The following is a 21,681-nucleotide window of genomic DNA, read 5'->3' on the forward strand; positions in this document are numbered from 1 at the left end:
CCCTCCCTCCACTCTTCAGAATGAGCCTTCCTCTGGCCCTCTATGGATATTTGAAGAAGTCCCCGACCACACAATCTCTGCCACTTTCTGCCTTCTTCAATACTCAGCACCTCTTAGGGTGACCAGATGTCCTGATTTTAGAGGGACAGTCCCGATATTTGGAGCTTTTTCTTATGTCGGTACATATTACCTCCCACCCCCGTCCTGATTTTTCACACTTGCTATCTGGTCGCCCTCCCACCTCTGCCAGAAAGTTCATGCTTCGCATGACAATTTCTCACAGTCTTGACTCAACCAAAACTAGTGAGTTTTGGAAAATGTAGATGGGACCAAACCAAAGTGAACTTTGAGGACGTCTTGGCCTAAACTTCATTGCTTGGGCTCATCTTTGCTAGTAACCTCAGGCCAAAATGTGCAAACTCGAGTGCCTAAAATGCTGCAACTAAATCAACCTCTAGACATCGAGTGGCCTGATTTTTAGAGGTGCTGAGCACCCACAGTTCATGGGACCTTCAAGGGCTCAGCATTATTTGGAATGAGGCCACTTATTAAGGTGCCTAACTTTGGGCACTGAGTTTGCATCTCATCTGCATCTCACTTACTAGAGCACTTGCTCTGCATATAGCTTTGAACCTTAGGCTGTTCGTCCAAAGTGAACCTCTTTAGCTTTTGCAATTCGCTTATGATTATTAATATGGTGAGAGAGAAGCTTACTTCCACTGGAGATCTGATGCACATAGAATGCTCTGAACATTTCAGCACCACTTTCCATCTGACCTTCTCAACCCCTGGCGGCTGTAACATCCTCCTTCTTGAATCTCGCCCCATCCTCTCTCCAATCTGTCTAAAACTCTGCTGCAAAAATCCTCTGTCTTGCCCAGCTCTGATCCTGCTCAGCCCCTGTTTCAAATAACTTCACTTTAATAGCTTCACCTTTTTACTCCCTGCATCAGATTCAAACTCGTTGCTCCCTGCTTCAAATGCGTCTTACTTCTCCATGATTGTTCAGTCCCTGCTGCTGATCTAACTCACTCTGGCCCCCAAACCCACTTCTGTTCCTTCTTCCTTTCAGTCCCTACTCCCAGAATCCCTGTTGAGGGGTCTGCCAATGACACCCTCTTCTCCTTTAAGGCCTTTCACAAAAGCAGCTTCTCCTGAGAACTGTGCTTCTATATTTTAGTTAAACAAGTAAACAGAATCTCTGTGGTGTAACCCTCAAGGTGCGTGCAGGACTCATCCAAGCAATCTTACTATCTTCAATTTCATTTTCCCTGCCTTTTCAAACCCTCCCTGAGTTAGATGTCTGAGCATGCTGCATTCTGGTGATCGTGGGCTGGCAGGCCTCAAGGGAGTTGCTACAGCCAGTGCAACATAGAGTAGCCCAGAGGGTGCTGTAATTTGCGACAGGGACCAAATTGTCCCCCAGCTGATCAAAGGATGTCCTTTCTGAATGTCTCTGCTGCAATCTGCAGCACTACTTTTATCTTCTGCAAAGAAATAGAGGCATTCATCAACAGTGTGACTGTAACTACACACCACACACATTTCAGGAAGCAATGGGAATAGTCCATACTGATAGGGAAAAAAATTATGTAGCCATTAATCTCTGCTCTGAAATTATAAGGTGTGGCCAGGTTTGTGGGGAGTTTTATATAATGCATTTCATTGTTGTTTTACATGTAAAAATACAAGGTACTGACAAGGCATTTGTGTGATCTCACTGGGCTACAGATATGGTGTTCACATTGACAATACTGTTAAAAAAACCCCAACAATCCTTCTAAAACTCATCACCATACAAAGTTTTATCTTAAATAATATCAATACACCTCTACCCCGATATAACGCTGTCCTCGGGAGCCAAAAAATCTTACCATGTTATATCGAACTTGCTTTGATCCGCCAGAGTGCGCAGCCCCAAGAGTGCTGCTTTACCGCGCTATATCCGAATTCATGTTATATTGGGTTGCGCTATATCAGGGTAGAGGTGTATCTCTAGGACATAACTCATTGTGATAGGCGCCTTAGCAATTCCATCAGTCAATTAGCTTTAGATAAGACAGATCGTTGAGGGCCACAATAATTTGGATAAAATGAAGTATTTTGCAATTGCCCTTAGCTATAATGTCCAAATCAAGGTGGAACAATGTGTGCTGATTGTATGACCTGATTGTAGCCTGACTGAATGACCTGGGATAGCAGGGGACTGGACTTGGTGACCCAGGAGGCCCTTTCCAGTCCTATATCCTACATTTCTATAGTCTTAATGGCCACACCTCCTAGTAAAGATGAGAGTAGTTCAGTTACTCATGGATCTGCATTTGTCCCACAAGCCACACCTTGACCACCCTACTTTAATCATTGCAGGAGAATCCCCGAGGAGTGCCAAATACACTTTCAATTTAGGGTCTGACACCTATTCAATATTTCACCGGGCATGACATGTGGCAAATAACTTCGTGCTGCCACAAGACGTTTTAGTAATCTCCTTGGTTATCAATATAGTCATTCAGCCAGCAGAAAGATCACAGGTGCCAGTCCAGAGGTTAGCATGGAGGGGGCGGTGTGGGTCTAACTGCAGAGGGTCCCCTAAAGAACACACATTCTCATGGCATTAATATTCTAATAGAGTAACCAAATGAGCATTGGCCTGCTAAACCCAGGGTTGTGAGTTCAGTCCTTGAGGGGGCCATTTAGGGATCTGGGGCAAAAATCTGTCTGGGGATTGGTGCTCCTTTGAGCAGGGGGTTGGACTAGATGACCTCCTGAGGTCCCTTCCAACCCTGATATTCTATGATTTCCCCTACCATGAATATTGACTGGAATTAAATAGTTGAGAACTGGGTGTCCTGCAATGCCATGTTCGGAGCAATTGCTTAGGAATGTCTTTGTGTTCTGGGCTGTTTTGAAAATAATTTATTCTTAGTCCAGCACACATTCAGACTTCTCTCATTCATCATTACTATGCATGGGCAGCTCATTTAATAGCCTAACAGGCACCCGGCACTTAAAGAGGGCATTGAGCTGAAAAGGCCGATTCTCCCTATCATCAGATAATGATACTGGCTAAATATTAGTGTTTATCTTCTTAATAATAAAGCTGGCACTTCAGCCAGGTTAATGGAGCAGAAGCAGTGTGACAGACTAGGTAGAAAGGATGGTAACATAGGCTGCATTGATATAGTGCCCCGCCCCCAATAGTGAATTCTCGACTGAGTTTAGTTGTTAGTTACAAAGACACTGATGTATTAGCATAGCTCCAGCAGTGTCCGTCTTGTATGTGAAACCTTTATTTGGGATCTAATATATTAACAGCATCATGAAAACGAGTTAAAGTGTACTGGTCTGCATTAACGGAGGAAAATTGATCACTTTTGCTTATTTTGTAGCCAAAAGCTGGGTCTCTTGGATCGGGTTCGTGGTACCAATACTAAAGGAAAGCTATTTACCCCTCTGAATGTAGATGCCATTGAAGAAAGTCCTTCTAAAGAGCCTAAGAATGTTGGCTTGAATAATAAGGAGCGTTTTCGCACTGCATTCCGAATGAAAGCATACGCCTTTTGGCAAAGTTCAGAAGGTAGCACGTCTATATTAATTCATTTTTAACCCTCCTAGATTCCTTCACCCTGTTACCATGGCTTTTTTTTTTTAATCCATCTCCTTTTGAGACTTCATGACCTTCAAAATAGCAAATCAACACGATTACAATAATCTGGGGCAGACACAGCTATGTCTTGCCTTTGCATGGACAATTTATGGACTACTGGGGAAAGATTTGGAAAATAATGCTGGAATCCAAGCAAAGCAATGCTCAAAATAAAGTGCAAGTATTCCTCAAAACCAACCATGTTCTGTATGTTTTCAGTGGAACCACTTATAGTCAGCATGGAAATATGGGAACTCAGGGGCATGATTACATGTATCTAGGAAAGTCTAGTGACACTCTAGGCTAGTATAATCTACGCTCTTTTTAAGATTCCCTCAGTGTTTTTGTTGCAGTAACTTAAACTCACTCTAAACTTTCTCACATAGACTTCTCTGAACTGGCCAATGTGTAACTTTGACACCCAGCTCATAAGAACATAAGAAAGGCCGTACCAGGTCAGACCAAAGGTCCATCTAGCCCAGTATCCTGTCTACCGACAGTGGCCAATGCCAGGTGCCCCAGAGGGAGTGAACCTAACAGGCAATGATCAAGTGTTCTCTCTCCTGCCATCCATCTCCATCCTCTGACAGACAGAGGCTAGGGACACCATTCCTTACCCGTCCTGGCTAATAGCCATTAATGGACTTAACCACCATGAATTTATCCAGTTCTCTTTTAAACTCTGTTATAGTCCTAGCCTTCACAACCTTCTCAGGTAAGGAGTTCCACAAGTTGACTGTGCGCTGCGTGAAGAAGAACTTCCTTTTATTTGTTTTAAACCTGCTGCCTATTAATTTCATTTGATGCCCCCTAGTTCTTGTATTAAGCTCCTTACACATCATCTGTGAATTTGGCCCATTGAGTCTTATCTCCTGCTTGAGAGAACTGTAGCAAGAAAAGCAACTCACAGAAGGTGCAAGACTGTGTGAATTAAAGTCGGCCTGACCCTACTGTGCTTTACTTTACACCTTCTTTCAGCTGCTTAGGATGCTAGGAACAGCATCTCAGATTCTCGTACATGGTTAGAGTAGGGTGTAGTAGGTCCAAGGCAGCATAATTGCCTTTGAAGCATTCTCAGGCCTGGTCCACACTAACCCCCCACTTCAAACTAAGGTACGCAAATTCAGCTACGTTAATAATGTAGCTGAATTCGAAGTACCTTAGTTCGAACTTTTTACCGCGGGTCCAGGCAGGCTCCCCTGTCGATGCTGCGTACTCCTCTCGCCGAGCTGGAGTACCGGCGTCGACGGCGAGCACTTCCGGGATCGATCCGGGATCGATTTATCACGTCTAGACAAGACGCGATAAATTGATCCCAGAAGATCGATTGCTTACCGCCGGACCCGGAGGTAAGTGTAGACCTACCCTCAGTGTAACAGAGTCCAGATTAGTGCCTGGGCGTCTCCCATGTTGCTGCTGAATTTGGCCCTCAGTTTATAGTGATGTAAAATGCAAATCCCAAATGGTCTCAGTTTATCAAGTGCAATTTGCAAATTATAATTTCAGTTACAAGGAACCTCTGATTTTAGGACCACGGTCTCAGCCCAGAGCTGTGCCAGATGCTAGGCATGCACACGTGGGAAAGGAGGAAGGAATCATCACAGCACCTCAAGGCAACAGAGCAGAAATAATGCTCCTCTGCCCTAATGTGTACCCCCTGAAGGAGGGAGCTCCACACAGCAGAACCTTTTGTCTTGTCCCAGGACACAAGGGATCTTGGTGGGGGTCTGCACCAAGCAGGGGACTCACCTCACTTATATGTCCCCCCTAAATCGTGTCCCACTTTGTGAAGGAAAACCACAGCAGTTACACTGCCCAGAGAGCCTCTTAGCCACAGGAGCATGTGGGAAGGAGAGATTTGTACGTTACTGAATAGAATCAAGCCCAAAAGATCTCTATCTTCATTTCCCACTAAATAGACTATTGCAGCAATAACTTAGTCTTAAAAACTCCTCAAAAATGGGAGGTCCTAAATCCAATTGACAAGAAGGAAAGCTCTAGATGGTTCATGAAATGGCTAGAATTTTGGGAGACTTTCTGAAACCATAAAATGTCTTTGCATTCTCCTGGCCTGCCATAGAAGCACACAGGGGGCATCACTCTCTTCAGAGGATAAGTGCTGGCCAAAGTAACCAAAGGAACTTCTCATGGGTGATTATTGACTGAAATTAGTTTAATTTATGTACTTGGTTTAATATTGTTTTGAACAATGCTGTAAATTGTGGTCTGATTTTTGCATGCATGTGTTTGACCTACTTTACAGATGCAGGAACAGGGGATCCCATGACTGAAGATAGGGGTTACAGTAATGAGTTCCTCATGGAAGATATGATCCCCACATTGAAGGCAGCCATCCGAGCTGTCAGGTAAATTTCCTTCATGCTCATCAGTACTGACTTTGACCTTTAATGCTTGGCCTACAGGAAATCACTGCATCATGTCACCAGGTTGTTCATTGTTGTTGGGTCTTTAAATGGAGTAGGGAGTTAGATCATAGTAGGCACTTGGAAGGGAGATAACTAGAGCCAGTCAAAAATTTTCAGATGGAACATTTTTCTGTAGGAAAATGCTGATTTGACAATAATTAAAATGTTTTGTGAAAACTCATTGATTTCACACCCACAAAAAAGCCAGGGGTTGAGCAGTGAGCGCCCCCCAGCACATTGGAAAGTTGGCACCTGTAGCTCCAGCCCCAGAGTCGGTATCTGTACAAGGAGCCGCATATTAACTTCTGAAGAGCTGCATGTGACTCCGGAGCCACAGGTTGGCCACCCCGGCTTAGAGACTGGGTAGTTAATTATTTTTCTCCTCTAAAGTAAAGCTAGTATAAACTAACGGAAGAGGCAAATGCTGTACAGATGATCTTTCTTTCACAAACTCTAATATTGGGCCTCTCAGAATATTAATGTATTTTGCCCTTATATACCTTTAAATTTATGGACACAAGATCAGGGACCGGTTTAAAACTAACTAATATATGTTACTGCAGCATCATTTGAAAGATGTGTTTATTCGTTTATTTTACATGGATTTTTTTCATTTTACCACATTAGACCAGTAACCTTAAGACTGAGTTGTCTGCATGATATTTACAAACAGGAATAAATTAGCATCTCTCTCCTGTGCAACCCCAGTTGATTAATTCACTTTCTATGTGAGCTCAATGGGATATGAACCTAATGTATTTTTTATATATATCTATACATAGTTTACACAGAAACTGAATGCTAACTGGAAGTAATTAATTCATTAAAAAGCTCGTAAAGGATGCTTTGGCTTATGATCAGTTAATATTTGAAATTGCAACACAGATCAGGTTCAAAATGGTTCAGCCTGCTATACAGTTTACAAATTATCTTTAAGAATAATTTGTAATTATTCTTATTCTAGGGGGGGAGGGATAGCTCAGTGGTTTGAGCATTGGCCTGCTAAACCCAGGGTTGTGAGTTCAATCCTTGAGGGGGCCACTTGGGAATCTGGGGCAAAATCAGTACTTGGTCCTGCTAGTGAAAGCAGGGGGCTGGACTTGATGACCTTTCAAGGTCCCTTCCAGTTCTAGGAGATGGGATATCTCCATAAGAACATAAGAACGGCCATACTGAGTCAGACCAATGGGCCATCTAGCCCAGTAGCCTGTTTTCTGACAGTGGCCAATGCCAGGTGCTTCACAGTGAATGAAGTGATCCATCAAGTGATCCATCCTCTGTCATCCACTCCCGGCTTTTGGCAATCAGAGCATGGAGTTGCACCCCTGATCATCTTGGCTAATAGTCATTGATGGACTTATCCTCCAGGAACTTATCTAGTTCTTTTTTGAATCCCATTACAGTTTTGGCTTTCACAACATCCCATGGCAATGAGTTCCACAGATTGACTGTGTGTTGTGTGAAGAAGTCTTTCCTTTAGTTTGTTTTAAACCTGCTGCCTATTAATTTCATCCGGTGACCCCTGGTTCTTGTGTTATGTGAAGGAGTAAATAAAACTTCCTTATTTACTTTCTCTACACTATCACAATTTTATAGACCCTTTATCATATCTCTTCTTGATCGTCTCTTTTCCAAGCTGTAAAGTTCCAGTTTTTTTAATCTCTCCTCCTGTATAGTAAATTGAACCAAAACTCCCGAACACTCCTATACTTTGTTGTACAAAATCCAGATCCAGCTCTGACTTTTATGGCCTGGGGCCTTGCCTAATCAGGATGATATTGGGAAGATCTATTGTGCCCATATGCATTTCTAGGAAAGTCTAGCCTGCTAATGATGAATAACAAAATATGAAGTCTGTTCTTAACAATGATTTAGTATTAGATATTCCTTGCATGTGACTTATTGTCTTGGGTTGACATAATATCACATGTTCAATTCTTTATCATGCAAAGAATGTTGCCTGACTACAGCCTCACCTATAATTGACCATTGTGCTGTTTACATAAGGGGCTAATAATGGTTTGATTTACTACGCAGAATACTACAGTTTCGTCTCTATAAAAAGAAATTCAAGGAGACTTTGAGGCCTTATGATGTAAAGGATGTGATAGAGCAATATTCAGCAGGGCACCTTGATATGCTTTCCAGAATAAAATACCTTCAGGCAAGGTAAGATTGCTGCAGGAATGTGATAAATGGAGGGGGAAGTGCAGTTGTTCTGTGTATGTGCTAGACCAGTGGTTCTCAAACTTTTGTACTGGTGACCCCTTTCATAAAGCAAGCCCCTGAGTGTGATTCCTTATAAATTAAAAACACCTTTTTATATATTTAACACCATTATAAATGCTGGAGGCAAAGCGGGGTTTGGGGTGGAGGCTGACATCTTGTGACCTCCCATGTAATAACCTCGTGACCCCCTGAGGGGTCCTGACCCCCTGTGCTAGACAGCTCACACTCACTCGACATGCTGCTAATGACACAGGAACAAGGATGGTTCCTTCAAGCATCCGTCAGAGAATCTTTAAACTATCCAGGTGGCTTTAAACTATCCAGCACACAATAATAGCCAGTTTATCAACTCACCCCTTAAAAATAGTTTGGGAGTGTCTCCTCTAAGAAGGAAAGATAAACAAGTAGTTATGATAACCACATATGAAAGGAACATTGTTTAGTCGTTAAAGCAAGCAACTGGGAATCATAAGCCCTGGAAATGACTCTCAGCTTTGCAACTGATTCTCTGTGTGACCCTGGGCAAGTCACCTATCTCATCTGTACAGACAACATATAAAAGTAAAGTGGTATTTGTATTATATGGCAGCCATTCCTTGACATTGCTGGGCTGATTCTCTATTGACCTGCACCTTGTGTGATCATTTACACAATTGCAAAAAAAGTGAGTGCCATCAAATCAGAATGAAGCGATTTAGATTCACTTTGCACAGGTGTAAAATAAATGACCACAAAAGGTGCAAGGTAATGAAGAATAAGGCCTGGAGCTGTTAAAGATCTTCAGGTAAAAACAAACAGTTGAGCCATCCAAGAAGGTTTATTGTAGTGTTGTTTGATTTCTCTTGAGCTAGACAAATTCATTTCAACTCTGTTGTTTGGTTGGACCTGGGTGAACTTACCTTTCACCTTTTAAAAACAAGCTACACTGTTCTTTTTCTTTCTACTTCATAGTTCGTTTTAATTTATTTTTCAATATAGTTTGTTCTATGTGTTCTGCATATTTAGTGTCTTCCGTTCCCACTTCACTTTTATTGACGTTCTATGACAGTGGCTATTCCCCTTAATTAAAATAACTTCTAATACATAGATTTTAAGGCCAGAAGAAACCACTGTGATCATATAGTCCAGGGATCAGCAACCTTTGGCGTGGGGCCGGTCAGGAAAATCCACTGGCGGGCCAGGGCGGTTTGTTTACCTGCAGCGTCCGCAGGTTTGGCCGATTGCAGCTCCCACTAGCCGCGGTTCGCCATTCCAGGCCAATGGGGGCTGCGGGAAGCGGTGGCCAGCACATTCCTCAGCCCACGCCGCTTCCTGCAGCCCCCATTGGACTGGAACAGCGAACCGCAGCCAGTGGGAGCTGCGATCGGCTGAACCTACGGATGCTGCAGGTAAACAAACCGTCCCAGCCCGCCAGCGGATTTCCTTGATGGGCCACGTGCCAAAGGTTGCCGATCCCTGATACAGTCTGACCTCCTACATAACACGGCATGGACTTTCACCAAGTAATCCTTGCATCGAGCCTGTAACTTGTGGTTGAACTAGAGCAAGCCACTTAGTTGACTAAGTCCCATTTTCAAAGGTAATTTAGTCATTTAGGAGCCTAAATCTCATTAGATGTCAATGTGGGAACTGGTTAGCTAGCTCCTTTCTGCTCCTTTGTAAATCCCAGCCTAGATTCTTACCCATACTTACCTGAACCTCTGGATTCTGTATCATTTGAATGGAAATTTCAGAAAAGCAAGTGGTTTCCTTAGCTTTCCAGGTCTTTCACTTCTGGTCATGTTGGAAATACCTGTATGGCTTTTCATGCTATGTTTTAACACTTCTAGATTAGAAGTGCTTGAACATGGGGAAATAATTTTAAAAGAAGTTAACGGAACATGTGAGAGCCGTCAAAATGTTCCATCCAGTTTGGTTCCAAATATAAGCAAATGTTCTGCAGGTGGGATTCTTTGTGCAGCCTGAAGTGTCTAATTTTTTGTTTCAAACCACTAAACTAATTAATAATAATGAAAACTATGATGGTAACTAAATATGAAAACTGCTAGAAACTTCTTAGATTATTAAAACGGTTATAGAGGATTGCAAATATTGCGCCAAATTCTGTTCCCATTCTGCTGGATTAAATCTAGAGTGTCTCCACTGAAATCACGGGGAGCAGCAGCTGTTTTTGAGTATTTCTGTAAATCAAGCCACTAATTTAGGTGCATAAATATGGCTCTTGGTGCTACTTTTAAATGCCTAAGATTGAAAATTGTGGCCTAAGTGACTTATCTGTGGTCACACAATGAGTCAGTGGCTGAGCTGGGAATCCCAGGCTATTGCCCTAACACTAGACTCACTCCTTCATTGTACTGCTGAGATAGAGATTGCAGGAGGGATACGGCGCAGTTTTCATTTCCTGCAGGTGTTTAAAGAAGATCTTGGGCATGTTTATCATATCTTGTTCTTTTCTTCTTTCAGAGTAGATATGATTTTTACCCCTGGACCTCCGTCTACTCCCAAGCATAAGAAATCCCAAAAGGGAGGAGCTTTTTCTTACCCTTCTCAACAATCTCCCAGGTGAAGTTATTCTGCTTAACATTTCGTGTCCTAATTTTTTTGCAGTTACTGCCATCACCTAGCCAACGTGGTACCATGTTAACAGATGTTGAATGTGAAATGCTATCAGTTGGAATGAGCATTTGTTATCATAAGATAGTGGATTTTTGGTGACAAATTACATGCTGGAGAAACATCCTTCTCTTAACTTAACTGTGCAGAAATAGGGATGGCAGAAAAAAGACTGGATATTCTGTAATGGATTGAAGGTGTTGTATAAGAACATTGGATGGTGAGCCTGATTCACCACTGGGCTACTCCAGTTTTACTCCAGTGTAGCTCTGTTGATTTTGGTTCCCACTAAACCAACGTAAAGCTGGAGTGACGTGGTAGCTAGTCAGGTCTGTGTTTTTATATATACTTGGCTTGTAAGCGCTTTGGAGAAGGGGCCATCTTTTTGTTCTGTGTTCGTATAGCGCCTGGCACAATGGGCTCCTGGTCTATGACTCAGGTTCCTAGGTGCTAAGATAATAATAATAATTAATAACCCTTTACTTCTGTTATCTTACACAAATAGCTTGCTGTAATAAAATGGAACATGAAGTGCTAACAAGACTATTGGTTCCTTTTAGAAATGATCAATATGTAGCCAAAGCATCCACAGCAGATACTGAAGACCAAAGTATGATGGGCAAATTTGTTAAAGTTGAAAGACAGGTATGTAGTTTCAGGATTAAAAGAAAGAGACTTTTATGTTAGTTTTCCATGAAGCTGCTAGTTAACTGAATAGTGCATGTTTTACAAAGCAGTTGGTGCATCTTCATTTTGCTTGGTGGGATGGGCCCATGCCATGAAGTTTCAATCCAGATTTCCTACCTCCTCAAAATTCATCATTGTTCAGATCTGGCACTTTGCTTTTGGGCTATCCCTGAATATTGGTCTGTACGTGATACTCCCTTTGCTGATGCTGATAGAGTATTCAGAAGGATGGCCTCTACTTGAGAGGTGCCTTTTTGTGCCAACGGTTGAATTGTCCATGCAGATCACAGCACTTGCACTTCTAAATATATGACTGTGTGTGCAAAAAATGTGAAGGTGCAATGGCTTGGATTTGCATCAGCAGTTTATTTGGTGGATGTAAAAATGCAGGCACAAATTGTTCCCACAGGAAAAGGAAGTCAAGCCTGAGCTTTAACCCTCACTCAGAAGCAACAACTAGGAGTTCAATGTCCAGGGCCAGGTCAGTCCTTGGCCTTTCTATTGTGGTTGACAATTAAAGCTACTAATCATGATGTGGGTCTTAGTGATATGGACACTTTCCCATTAGGAACAGTACTCAGACCACCAAATCACCATAAATGGTAACAACTTTTGATCACTATTTATATTTTCTGGGCTTTAACTACTGACTGAGAACTGAAAAAAAGAAAGAAGTTTGTTTTCTCAGAATTCATAGAATCGGATAAAACAAGTTCAGGTAAATGGATCAGGCAGCTAAAACATACTTTGCACCCACAGACTCCAATGAAAAAACCACAGCGTTCTCCTGTAGCTGCCTTTGTGACAGTGGTAGCATATCATTGCTCAGGGAAATGTGCCCGTGGAAACAACTGGTGTTTGTTGCATTGAATGACCAGCCATGAACCGTTTGAAATCTCATAACTGGTATTTTTCAGGTTCACGACATGGGGAAGAAACTGGATTTTCTAGTCGATATGCACATGCAACATATGGAGCAGCTGCAAGTACAAGTCACTGAGTTGTGTCCTTTGAAAGACGCTGCCTCCCCAGCAGAAGAGAAGAGAGAGGAAAAGAGATACTCTGAATTGAAAAGCATAATCTACAAATACTCTGAGCCTTGCACTCATGAAACTCCTTATAACTTCCACCAGGTTCCAGTACACAAAGTCGGTCCATATGGTTTCTTAGCACAGGATCCAATGAATTTTTCGCGCCCTTTTTCATTAGGTGGGCAAAACTCTGGCAAGTTGCAGGCCATGCCTTCTTCGACTTCATATGCAGAAAGGCCAACAGTTTTGCCTATACTCACATTCATAGACTCCCGAGTAAGGTACCAGTCCCAAGGGGACCTGCAGAGCCCCAATTCCGACAGGATATCTCCAAGGCAGAAAAAGAGCTTGACAAGAGACAGCGACACCCCATTATCCCTTCTTTCCGTCAACCATGAGGAGCTTGAACGCTCCCCGAGTGGATTCAGTATCTCCCAAGACAAAGAAGACTTCCCTTTTGGTCCAAATGGAGGATCAACCTGGATGAGAGAGAAACGCTACCTAGCAGAGGGTGAAACAGACACAGATACTGACCCTTTTACACCAAGTGGCTCCATGCCTTTGTCTTCAACAGGGGATGGGATTTCAGATTCAATATGGACCCCTTCAAACAAGCCAGTTTAAAAATGGTTGGGGGGGGTCACTGGTTGACTTCTCCGTGTAATGTAAACATACTTTGTATATCTCACTTACTGTACACCCAAAGCTTACTAGTTCAAAACACCGATGGCTGCATAAGATGCATGTGGTATTAGTGGTAGTCATTCTGCACCATTTCATACAATTTACTAATGCAGTTTTTTTCATGCTACCAAAACTAAGCAGCATAGTTTTGAGCATGGTTTGCATGACTTTACACTATATAAATGGTACAGCTAATTTCTTCTGTGATACATATCTATCTGATGTTCTTCAATATAATGAGGGTTAGAGCAATGCCAGGTGAGAGGTGATGGTTCATGCTACTTTTTTTAAACAGAGCAACAAAGTAAAAATAGTTTCGGGAGCAATGTTCTGATGTGGAAATGTATATAAATTATTTGCTCCATATCAATGCCCGTTTTCCAATGCAAGTGAATAATTCTCTATCCAGACTAGCCAGAATCTTCCAAAATTTTTAGCAGGGAAAAGGTCAGATCAAAGTGTGTTACTGATTTAACATAATTTCTGTAGCTGAAAGATTTCTCATGTCCCCTATCATACAAGTATGAGTGTATCAAATGCAATGTAAAACAGACATTTGAGATTTGCAAAGCCATTTGGGGGAATTAGAAACACGTATTCCATTAATGCGAATCACAAATCTGAATCCCTTTGACTGCTGCTTTGAAAATCTCCATCGGAGGTTATAAAACCACCACTAGTGTGATTACAATCAATCTTATTTTGTAGAAAATACTTTGCTTGTTCTATTTATTTGTAATAGGGCCAAACTTCCCACTGAGATTGGTACAAAACTACCATCAGCTATAAAAGAAAGTGTGTTTAATGTAGGGAACTCCTGGGTTTTACTCCTAGCTCCTTTACTGACTCATGTCATGTTGGGTAAGTCACTTAATTTATCTGTGCCTAAGTTTCCCCATCTGTAAAATGGGGATGATACTTCCCTACCTCACATGGGGGGGAGGCTCAATTCACTGATGTTTTTAAAGTGTTTTGAGACCCTCAGATGTAAGGCACACGAGGTGTGCAAAGTACAACTACTCTATTTAATGGGAGTTCCATATTCAGGATGTTGGCAGGAAATGGCCTATTTTTTCTTGTGTAAACGGACTAATCTAAATAAATGTATGACATGATTAATAGCATATTTCTAAACAATGCCACAAGCATGGACAGATCCATTCCCCGGCCCCATCCAGGTATCTCAACTGGCCACAGGAGCTTTTTGAGAGGGAGTGGGTAAAGAAACTTTCCCACAAGGCCATGGGGCAACAATGGAACCACGGCTTGGAAGCCGTTCCAGCCTAGCGGCTGGAGTCATCACTACCGAGGGAATAGTGGAACATAGGAGCCAGGACGTATACTCTAGACCTGGCTTGCTCAAGCACACCTTGTGTGCTGGGGCCTGGGAACTGCCGTGAAGCAGAGCTCCAAGCTGTGCAGGGGCTTGTGTACCGGATGGGGCTCATCACCAGATCCTAATGCCTTCGCTCCTTATGTAGTGGAGCCGCACAGGCTCTGGCCCACATCCTCAAAGGTACTTGTGCACCTAACTCCCACTGATTTCAGTGGAAGTTAGGAGCCTAACGAACTTTGAGGATGTGCGCCTGTGTTACTCCATACACACCTGCAAGGGATTAGCAATGGGAATTGGTCCTAAGTATCAGAGTGATGACCAACAAGGACTATTCAGTTACTGCAAAATATATCAAGAGGTTACGCTTTATCTCGCTGGAACCTGATATGAAACATGATGACAGTGAGATATCACAGTGACTCCTGCTACCGGTAGATCTTGCCTGTTAATAAGGAAGCTAATGATGGCCACCACTGTAGTTGCACCTTATCTTGTGATGACAACCTGCCTAGCTGCCCCGTGCCCTCCCCTTTACCCGCACAACTGATTTGCCAACACTGGGCTACTGAGAGGTTGCAATCACAGTACAGCATTATCCTCCGTAGACTCTAAGGACGGCGCCTGCATGAGGAGAGGGTCAGCTGGGTGGCCTAACAGGTTGTATCTATCTAATGAGTGACTCAGCCATGATTCTGTGTTTTCCACAAGGGGCTCCCTAGCGATGTATGCTAAGTTTTCGGGCCCATACGCTGAGGCGTTGTGCAATCCTTCCTCAAGCAAAGCTCTTCCTTGCTTTTCCGTGGGTGTCTGATCGAGTAAGAAGCGAGTGAAACCTAAGGTGTAGACTGTACAATTTAGCAGAGCCAGGGGCAGTGTGGCGCTAGCATCCCCAAGGGGGAACGCAAACAGGTAGCGATTCTTTTCCTGGAGCCAATGGCCAGGCAGATCCATGCACCTGCTTCTGCACCCTTTCATGGGGTGTAACTTCCTATCCTCCATCCAGAGAGCTCTGCTGGCTAGTGCCTGGGAGTAGAGCTGGAGATGCAGCACCCCTGCCCATCACTACGCTCTTCTCCTTCACTGTGCACCCCGAGGACCAGACACCATCTGACCCTTAAGTTAGGGTCCTCAAGATTGGGCCCACTGAAAGTTTTGCCTGAGTAAGGACTTAAGGATTTGGCCCACGGAAGCCACAATGAACTGACCATTGTTTGTCTTGCTGGTACTGCCCTGTAGCGATAAAGCTTAGCATTGTTAGTGCACGTGGTCCTGCAGCAAGGTAGCGAAATACTTCGGCCTGGTTTTCCAGTGTGCCCCTGCCGCAGGGTTTCGCACATCCATGTTACACACAGCACTTCAGGGGAAAGTTGCCTTGTTGGTTTCTGCCCGCCTATCATTATGTCTATTTATTGACACTTCAAAGAATTGATAGTACCTCATGAAAATCATTTTATTTAGGAACCATTATGCTTGTGTGTTTGATATTTTTTTTTTTTTTTGGCCTTTTGTCTTTTCTCATTCTTCACAACCATTTGAAAGAATATAGGATCTTTTTTTCCTCAAGAGTTCATCTGCTCCTGCTGCTGCTTCCTCCTCACCTGAAATCATAATCCATCACTTCTTCAGCTAGTGCAAATTGTCTTTGTTCCACTCGAATGAATGAAGTGGCATCATTTTATTCCAGCTGGGGATCTGTCCTGTTAATGACTTCAGGTGACAAACTCATTGTGCACTAGATCCTCACCTACTGTAAACTGGCCTACCTCCATCGAAGTAAATGGAGCTGGGCCAATTACACTAGCTAAAGAGGGGGCTCGGTATGTGCAGATGTTCTGTTCTTAGATTAATGGCCGTAGTGACATGAGGCCTGATTTCTGTAGCCATTTTGTGTACATTGATCTCAATAGCTGTTCTGTGTTTGGTTCCATTACACACCCCACATTAGAGACATAGAGAAAATATCTGTCAGAGGTAGAACTGATTTCAGTTAGGGCATTTTCACAAGTTTTCTAGGCAGCGTCAATGATTCTTGGAAGTACCTGCATTGAACTTAAAACTGTGTTTTACGTTACACAAGTGTGTGGTAGTGGATTTGTCCCTTCTGTGTTATGGTTGAAGGAAAAGCTCTGTCTCTGTTTATAATACTATTTCACTGATCCATGACAGAGTGAAATTGTATGTTATTAGTTACAAGACAAATATCCTTGATGTTTCAGAGGTGCAAAGCACCTGCAGCTCTGGTTGAAGTTGTGGATATTCAGCCCCTCGGAAAATCAGGCCCTTTGTGTCTAAAACTGGGCAACCAAAACTGAAGGCACCCCAAATTAAAGGCCGCTTTGGAAAATGTCGTTCAGAATGTATCCATTGACTGCAGCAAATGCAGTGCACCTCTGTACCCCTCACCACCCTATTTCATCCCTCTGCATTGGAGTTCAGGCTTTAAAAGCCACCGTCTAGCCCTAAGCCGATATAGCAATATAGAACTAAACCTTGACACTGTTAAATCTAGGTGAATATTAGACATGTTCTGATTTTAGCGAGTTACAGCACTCTTTAAAAAAAAGCGGAATGTGAAATAGAGTACAGAATGCTCTGAAAAAAAAGGAAATAAACGAAATACTTTAATCTTAAGGGGACATTATTTGAAGAAAACAAACTAAGTCAGGGTAAGGGTTGGATTTCGCCAGTATGTCTACATAGCACAATGTAGTCCTAAATGGGCGAGGGGAAGGGGAATATCACTGACTACCCTACCATGTCTGTACTTAGTAGTTGAATTGCCTTAAAGTTGATTGATCAACCCTGGGCTGTGAGCCCTGATTTGACTTGATATGCAGCACTGGAGAATTTTACTGTTTAAAAGGGGAAAGCAATGCATCGCTTGGGAACACAGGGTAAGACTAATGCAGCCACACAATGAAATATTAATGATATTCTTAAAGTCAAAGTAGGGCTACCTCTTAGTATTTGATTGTAATTAAATATGTGGCTAGGCCAGACATAACTGCTGGGCTCCTCTGAAATCCACAGAGTTGACATCTGGGGGTCTTCTGTAACAGAGGTGGGAGGAGGCCGAGTTCTGCATTCAGGAGGTCTGGTTAGCGCATTTTAATGTTTGTTGTCCATCACACCTCACAGATCTGACACAGCTCACTCCCCCCTTTGGCGTAATCTATGCGGAAAGTCCTTTGCATGGAGCAGCAGCTGGGTTGAGACTATGGGTGTAGATAAACGCTGCTTTTTCATATCAACACTTGCCTGCACCCACTCAATTTAGCCTGTAATAATTCATCATTTCAGGTTTAGCATTAGTGCTGACCAGTGGAAAAAAAAGATATTTATAATAAAGGACAGTGAAGCACTGGAATGGGTTACCTAGGGAGGTGGTGGAATCTCCATTCTTACAGGTTTTTAAGGTCAGGCTTGACGAAGCCCTGGCTGGGATGATTTAGGTGGGGATTGGTCCTGCTTTGAGCAGGGGGTTGGACTAGATGACCTCCTGAGGTCCCTTCCAAGCCTGATATTCTGTGATTCTATGACTCTATGTAGATCACCTATCAAAGTAAGACCGTGTCAGTTAGTTAGAATCAGGACACTGCATAGCATTAAAATCACAACGTAACAAGCGCATAATTTTTAAATAAAGCAGGGCCATATACTTTGAATAGCAAGGGCTAAGAAGATGGGGGGGGCACCTTGTTCAGTCTTTATCCAGGCAAACCACCAAATCAGTGAGAGTTAGCCTGAGCACAGACTGAGGAAAACCTAGGAAAGGATCTCTAGAATTGGTCAAAAGTTGTAATACTATATTTTACAGTGTACAAATATCACCCTTTACTTACAGGATACGGTGGACAGGAAATAGTAGGTAGTGGCATAATAATGAAAGAGGAAGTACTATCTTTTGTTGTCCAAACCAGAAAAGCAGGTTAGTTCCTAAATATATTTTTTTGCCTACTCAGCAGAGAAGCACCCAAACTTTGATTCTTCTGTATGGACCAAACCAAGATCTCAGACCCATTCATGCCCAAACTTTTTGGGAAAGTCCAGATTCAAACTTTGCATCTTGAAGCCATCTGTACTGCTAAGTGTAACTACAAAGTAATCTGCAGGGACACTTAACTACTCTGCACTTGTTGTGTATTATCTAATATGTCCATTAGGGCCCTGCCCCCATCCAGTGTAAATTGGCATAGCTCTTTTCAACTTAATGAAGTTGCACCAGTTTACACGAGCTGTAGAGCTGGCCCTGTGAGTCAAAAATTTCAAAACCTTTCTCCAAAACTGTGCCCACCAGAATCATGTGTGAATCCCAGGTTTATGTGTGCAGACTGGCCTTTGCGTATGCAAGTCGGGGAGTTAACTGTCTACAGGATACTGCATGTGCATTTCCTCATTGTGCATTCAAATGTGGGGGAAGGGGGGTTGCATGTGCACATAAAATGGAAGACATTTGGAAATCTGGTTCTGAACATTTGAAAGTCTGAAAATTTAGCCCCACGTGCCTTTTCTTAATGGATAATGCAACTAGCCACAAGGGCCCAGTTCCTCACAGGTAATGAGGCTCCAAATGGAAGTTAGGAGCCTCAATGCCTTTGAGGATCTGGTCCTAGGTTCTAATCATGTGACTATAATGGAGTAGGGTTAATAGTTGTAATTTGTACATTTACCACAGAAGTGACATGATATTTGTGCTCTGTTGAAATAAAGGACAGTGTCCAGGATTATTAGCTTGCATTAAAGCAGTACTTAAAAAGCCATGTGCTGTTTTGTAAAGTAGGCTTACCACATAGAGGCATTGCTCAGTATTTGACTTGACAGTGGCATCTGAAGCAGCATTAATTTTCGTAGCAGGAGTGAAGTGGATTTACACCATTCTTCTGTTAGCACCTGGAGTTGGTTTTACTGCTCGCAATTACAGCTGGGTCAGGCCTTCTTTGAGTCTGGGCTGACACTGACTCTTTGTTTACATAATTAACCTTAAATAGGATTAAATGTCTGAATCCATGCTTTGCTAACTCTTAATGCCTACTAGGGACCAAGCATCTATTTCGGGGCTTAACAATGCTTCTTGCAATAGGACTCTCACTGTATTCATCTTCCATAATTGGCGAGTATTTAGGGCTTTATCCCGTTCTCCCTAAAGTCAATGGTTAACCTCTCTTTCAATGGGAGCAGGGGAAGGTCCTGGTTGTACGGTACAAACTACTAATCTTTCTTTCTTTATGGATTGAGTCTCTCAGCATTATTCCTCCTGAAATGGGCACATTTTTGTTAGCTATGTTTTTACGCTGACTCTCTCTAACAAGTAAAGCACATATATCATTTTTTTAAAGGTAATCTCTGTTTACATTGTACAGCTAAACTTGCAGCTTTATTGTCATCTAAACTCCTTTTCCCTAAAAAAAAAAATTTAAGGGTTTCATTATTGCAAGTGCACATGCCATGAAAAATTATTTTGTTTTATCAAATTCAGTTTCATGGTCCATTTATGGAGTTTGTTCCTTTAAGAAAAATCTAATAAGTTTAAATAATAACTATTGGCTTTTCTTAGGCTTGATCCTATAATGGTTTAATATGTATAAATCCCATAGAAATCAATAGGACTTTAGCATGTGGAAGGACACCAGACCTGTCCCTAAAATGACTTTGGGTTATGTTTGCTCTGCTTTTGTCCATATCTTTGCTGCATTGTTTAAGATTCTAGGAGGAAATAGTTGAAAGGTTTTATTGCTGCAAATTGTGGGCCAGGATCCTGCATGCTAATTCACACTTGCATGAAATCCTACTGACTTCAGATGGGCTTTATGTAAGCATAAGGGTCCACCGGTGGATCAGAATGGGATGGGATGGGCGCTATAACAGTCAGAAAATGCAGATTAAAGGAGCAAATTCAGCTCTGCTATGACTCCGTGGATTACAGTGGAAACTGACACCAGGACTGAAGAATATGTGACGAAGAGCCAGATCTTGCATCCTTAGACACCCCAAACTCCCATTGAGTTAGCTTGGCATTTCAGGCGCACAAGGAATGCAGGCCTAGAGTTTCCAAAGTAACTCGTGAGTTTGGAGTGGTCTTGATTTTTGGGTGCCCATTTTAAGACACCTTTGAAGGGCTTGATTTTGAGTGGGCCAGCGCTCTGCACTTCTGAAAATCAGGCCACTTTGGGGTGTCTTAAGTTGGCTGCCCCAAAAATTGAGGCTCTGCACAATCACAGGTCACTTTTGAAAATTTTGGCTGCAGGATCTGATCCTTAACAAGCAGCTTTTTAACCATTTCTAGTGCAGCTATGTGAGGCAAAACAGTGGAAGTGGGATCCAATTTTCATTCTTAAAAATATGCTAAGATGTAAGGTTACATAGCCAACTGCATTTTGTTTTATAGTTTAGGGCAAATGATTATTACTAGTATTTGTGCCTTGCTCACTGAAATTTTCTCCAGGCTACAAAGATGCTTTTCAGATTCTGGCTGACAAGGGAACACAACTTTTATACAAGTGGCCTTTAGTGCTCTTTATAATATTATTTATTGTAATTTTTAAACTGTATGTGTAATTTATATTCTGGCACTGTCCGATATTTGAACAACTTTAATATGTTTATTTCAATATATTATGCAAACAATACTTCTTACCTGATTTTTTATGTTCTGTCTTTAAAAACTTGCACCACTTATTAATAAATAGAAATTTCAATTATCATGTGGAGGAGTTTCATTTATTTTTAAAATCTGTGTTAGAATCAGGCAAGTGTGAGGAACACGGGGCCTAATTCTGGCCCCAGCTGAAGTCAATGGCAAAGTTCCCATTGACTTCATCAGTGCAGGATTGTTCCAGGGCACTTTCCTTGCTCCTGCAAGTCGTCCCATGGAGATCTGGGTGGGGGGATTGCCCCAATATCTATATCCTCTTTTGGTTTCAATTGCAATAAGAGTTACTCCCAGACATTTAATAGGAAAAGAAGTGTATTAAAAATAGAAAACCAGAAATTCAAAACAGCTACTAGCTTATTAAAATATAGCCAAGTTAC

General features: G+C 42.3%; 1 protein-coding gene across 1 annotated transcript in view; it reads left to right on the top strand.

Moving 5' to 3' along the window:
- The window catches only part of KCNQ3 (potassium voltage-gated channel subfamily Q member 3), a 248,014-nt gene extending 233,583 nt beyond the window's left edge, over positions 1-14,431 (top strand). The window contains exons 10-15 of the mRNA XM_054017771.1: positions 3,390-3,577; positions 5,910-6,012; positions 8,110-8,241; positions 10,765-10,863; positions 11,475-11,559; positions 12,519-14,431. Of these exons, the coding sequence (XP_053873746.1) occupies positions 3,390-3,577; positions 5,910-6,012; positions 8,110-8,241; positions 10,765-10,863; positions 11,475-11,559; positions 12,519-13,256 (1,345 nt within the window). The 3' untranslated portion in view covers positions 13,257-14,431. The remainder of the gene's footprint in view (positions 1-3,389; positions 3,578-5,909; positions 6,013-8,109; positions 8,242-10,764; positions 10,864-11,474; positions 11,560-12,518) is intronic.
- The last annotated feature ends 7,250 nt before the right edge of the window (positions 14,432-21,681 follow it).

The sequence above is a fragment of the Malaclemys terrapin genome, chromosome 2 (genome assembly GCF_027887155.1).
Source record: "Malaclemys terrapin pileata isolate rMalTer1 chromosome 2, rMalTer1.hap1, whole genome shotgun sequence".
Taxonomy (NCBI): Eukaryota; Metazoa; Chordata; order Testudines; family Emydidae; genus Malaclemys; species Malaclemys terrapin.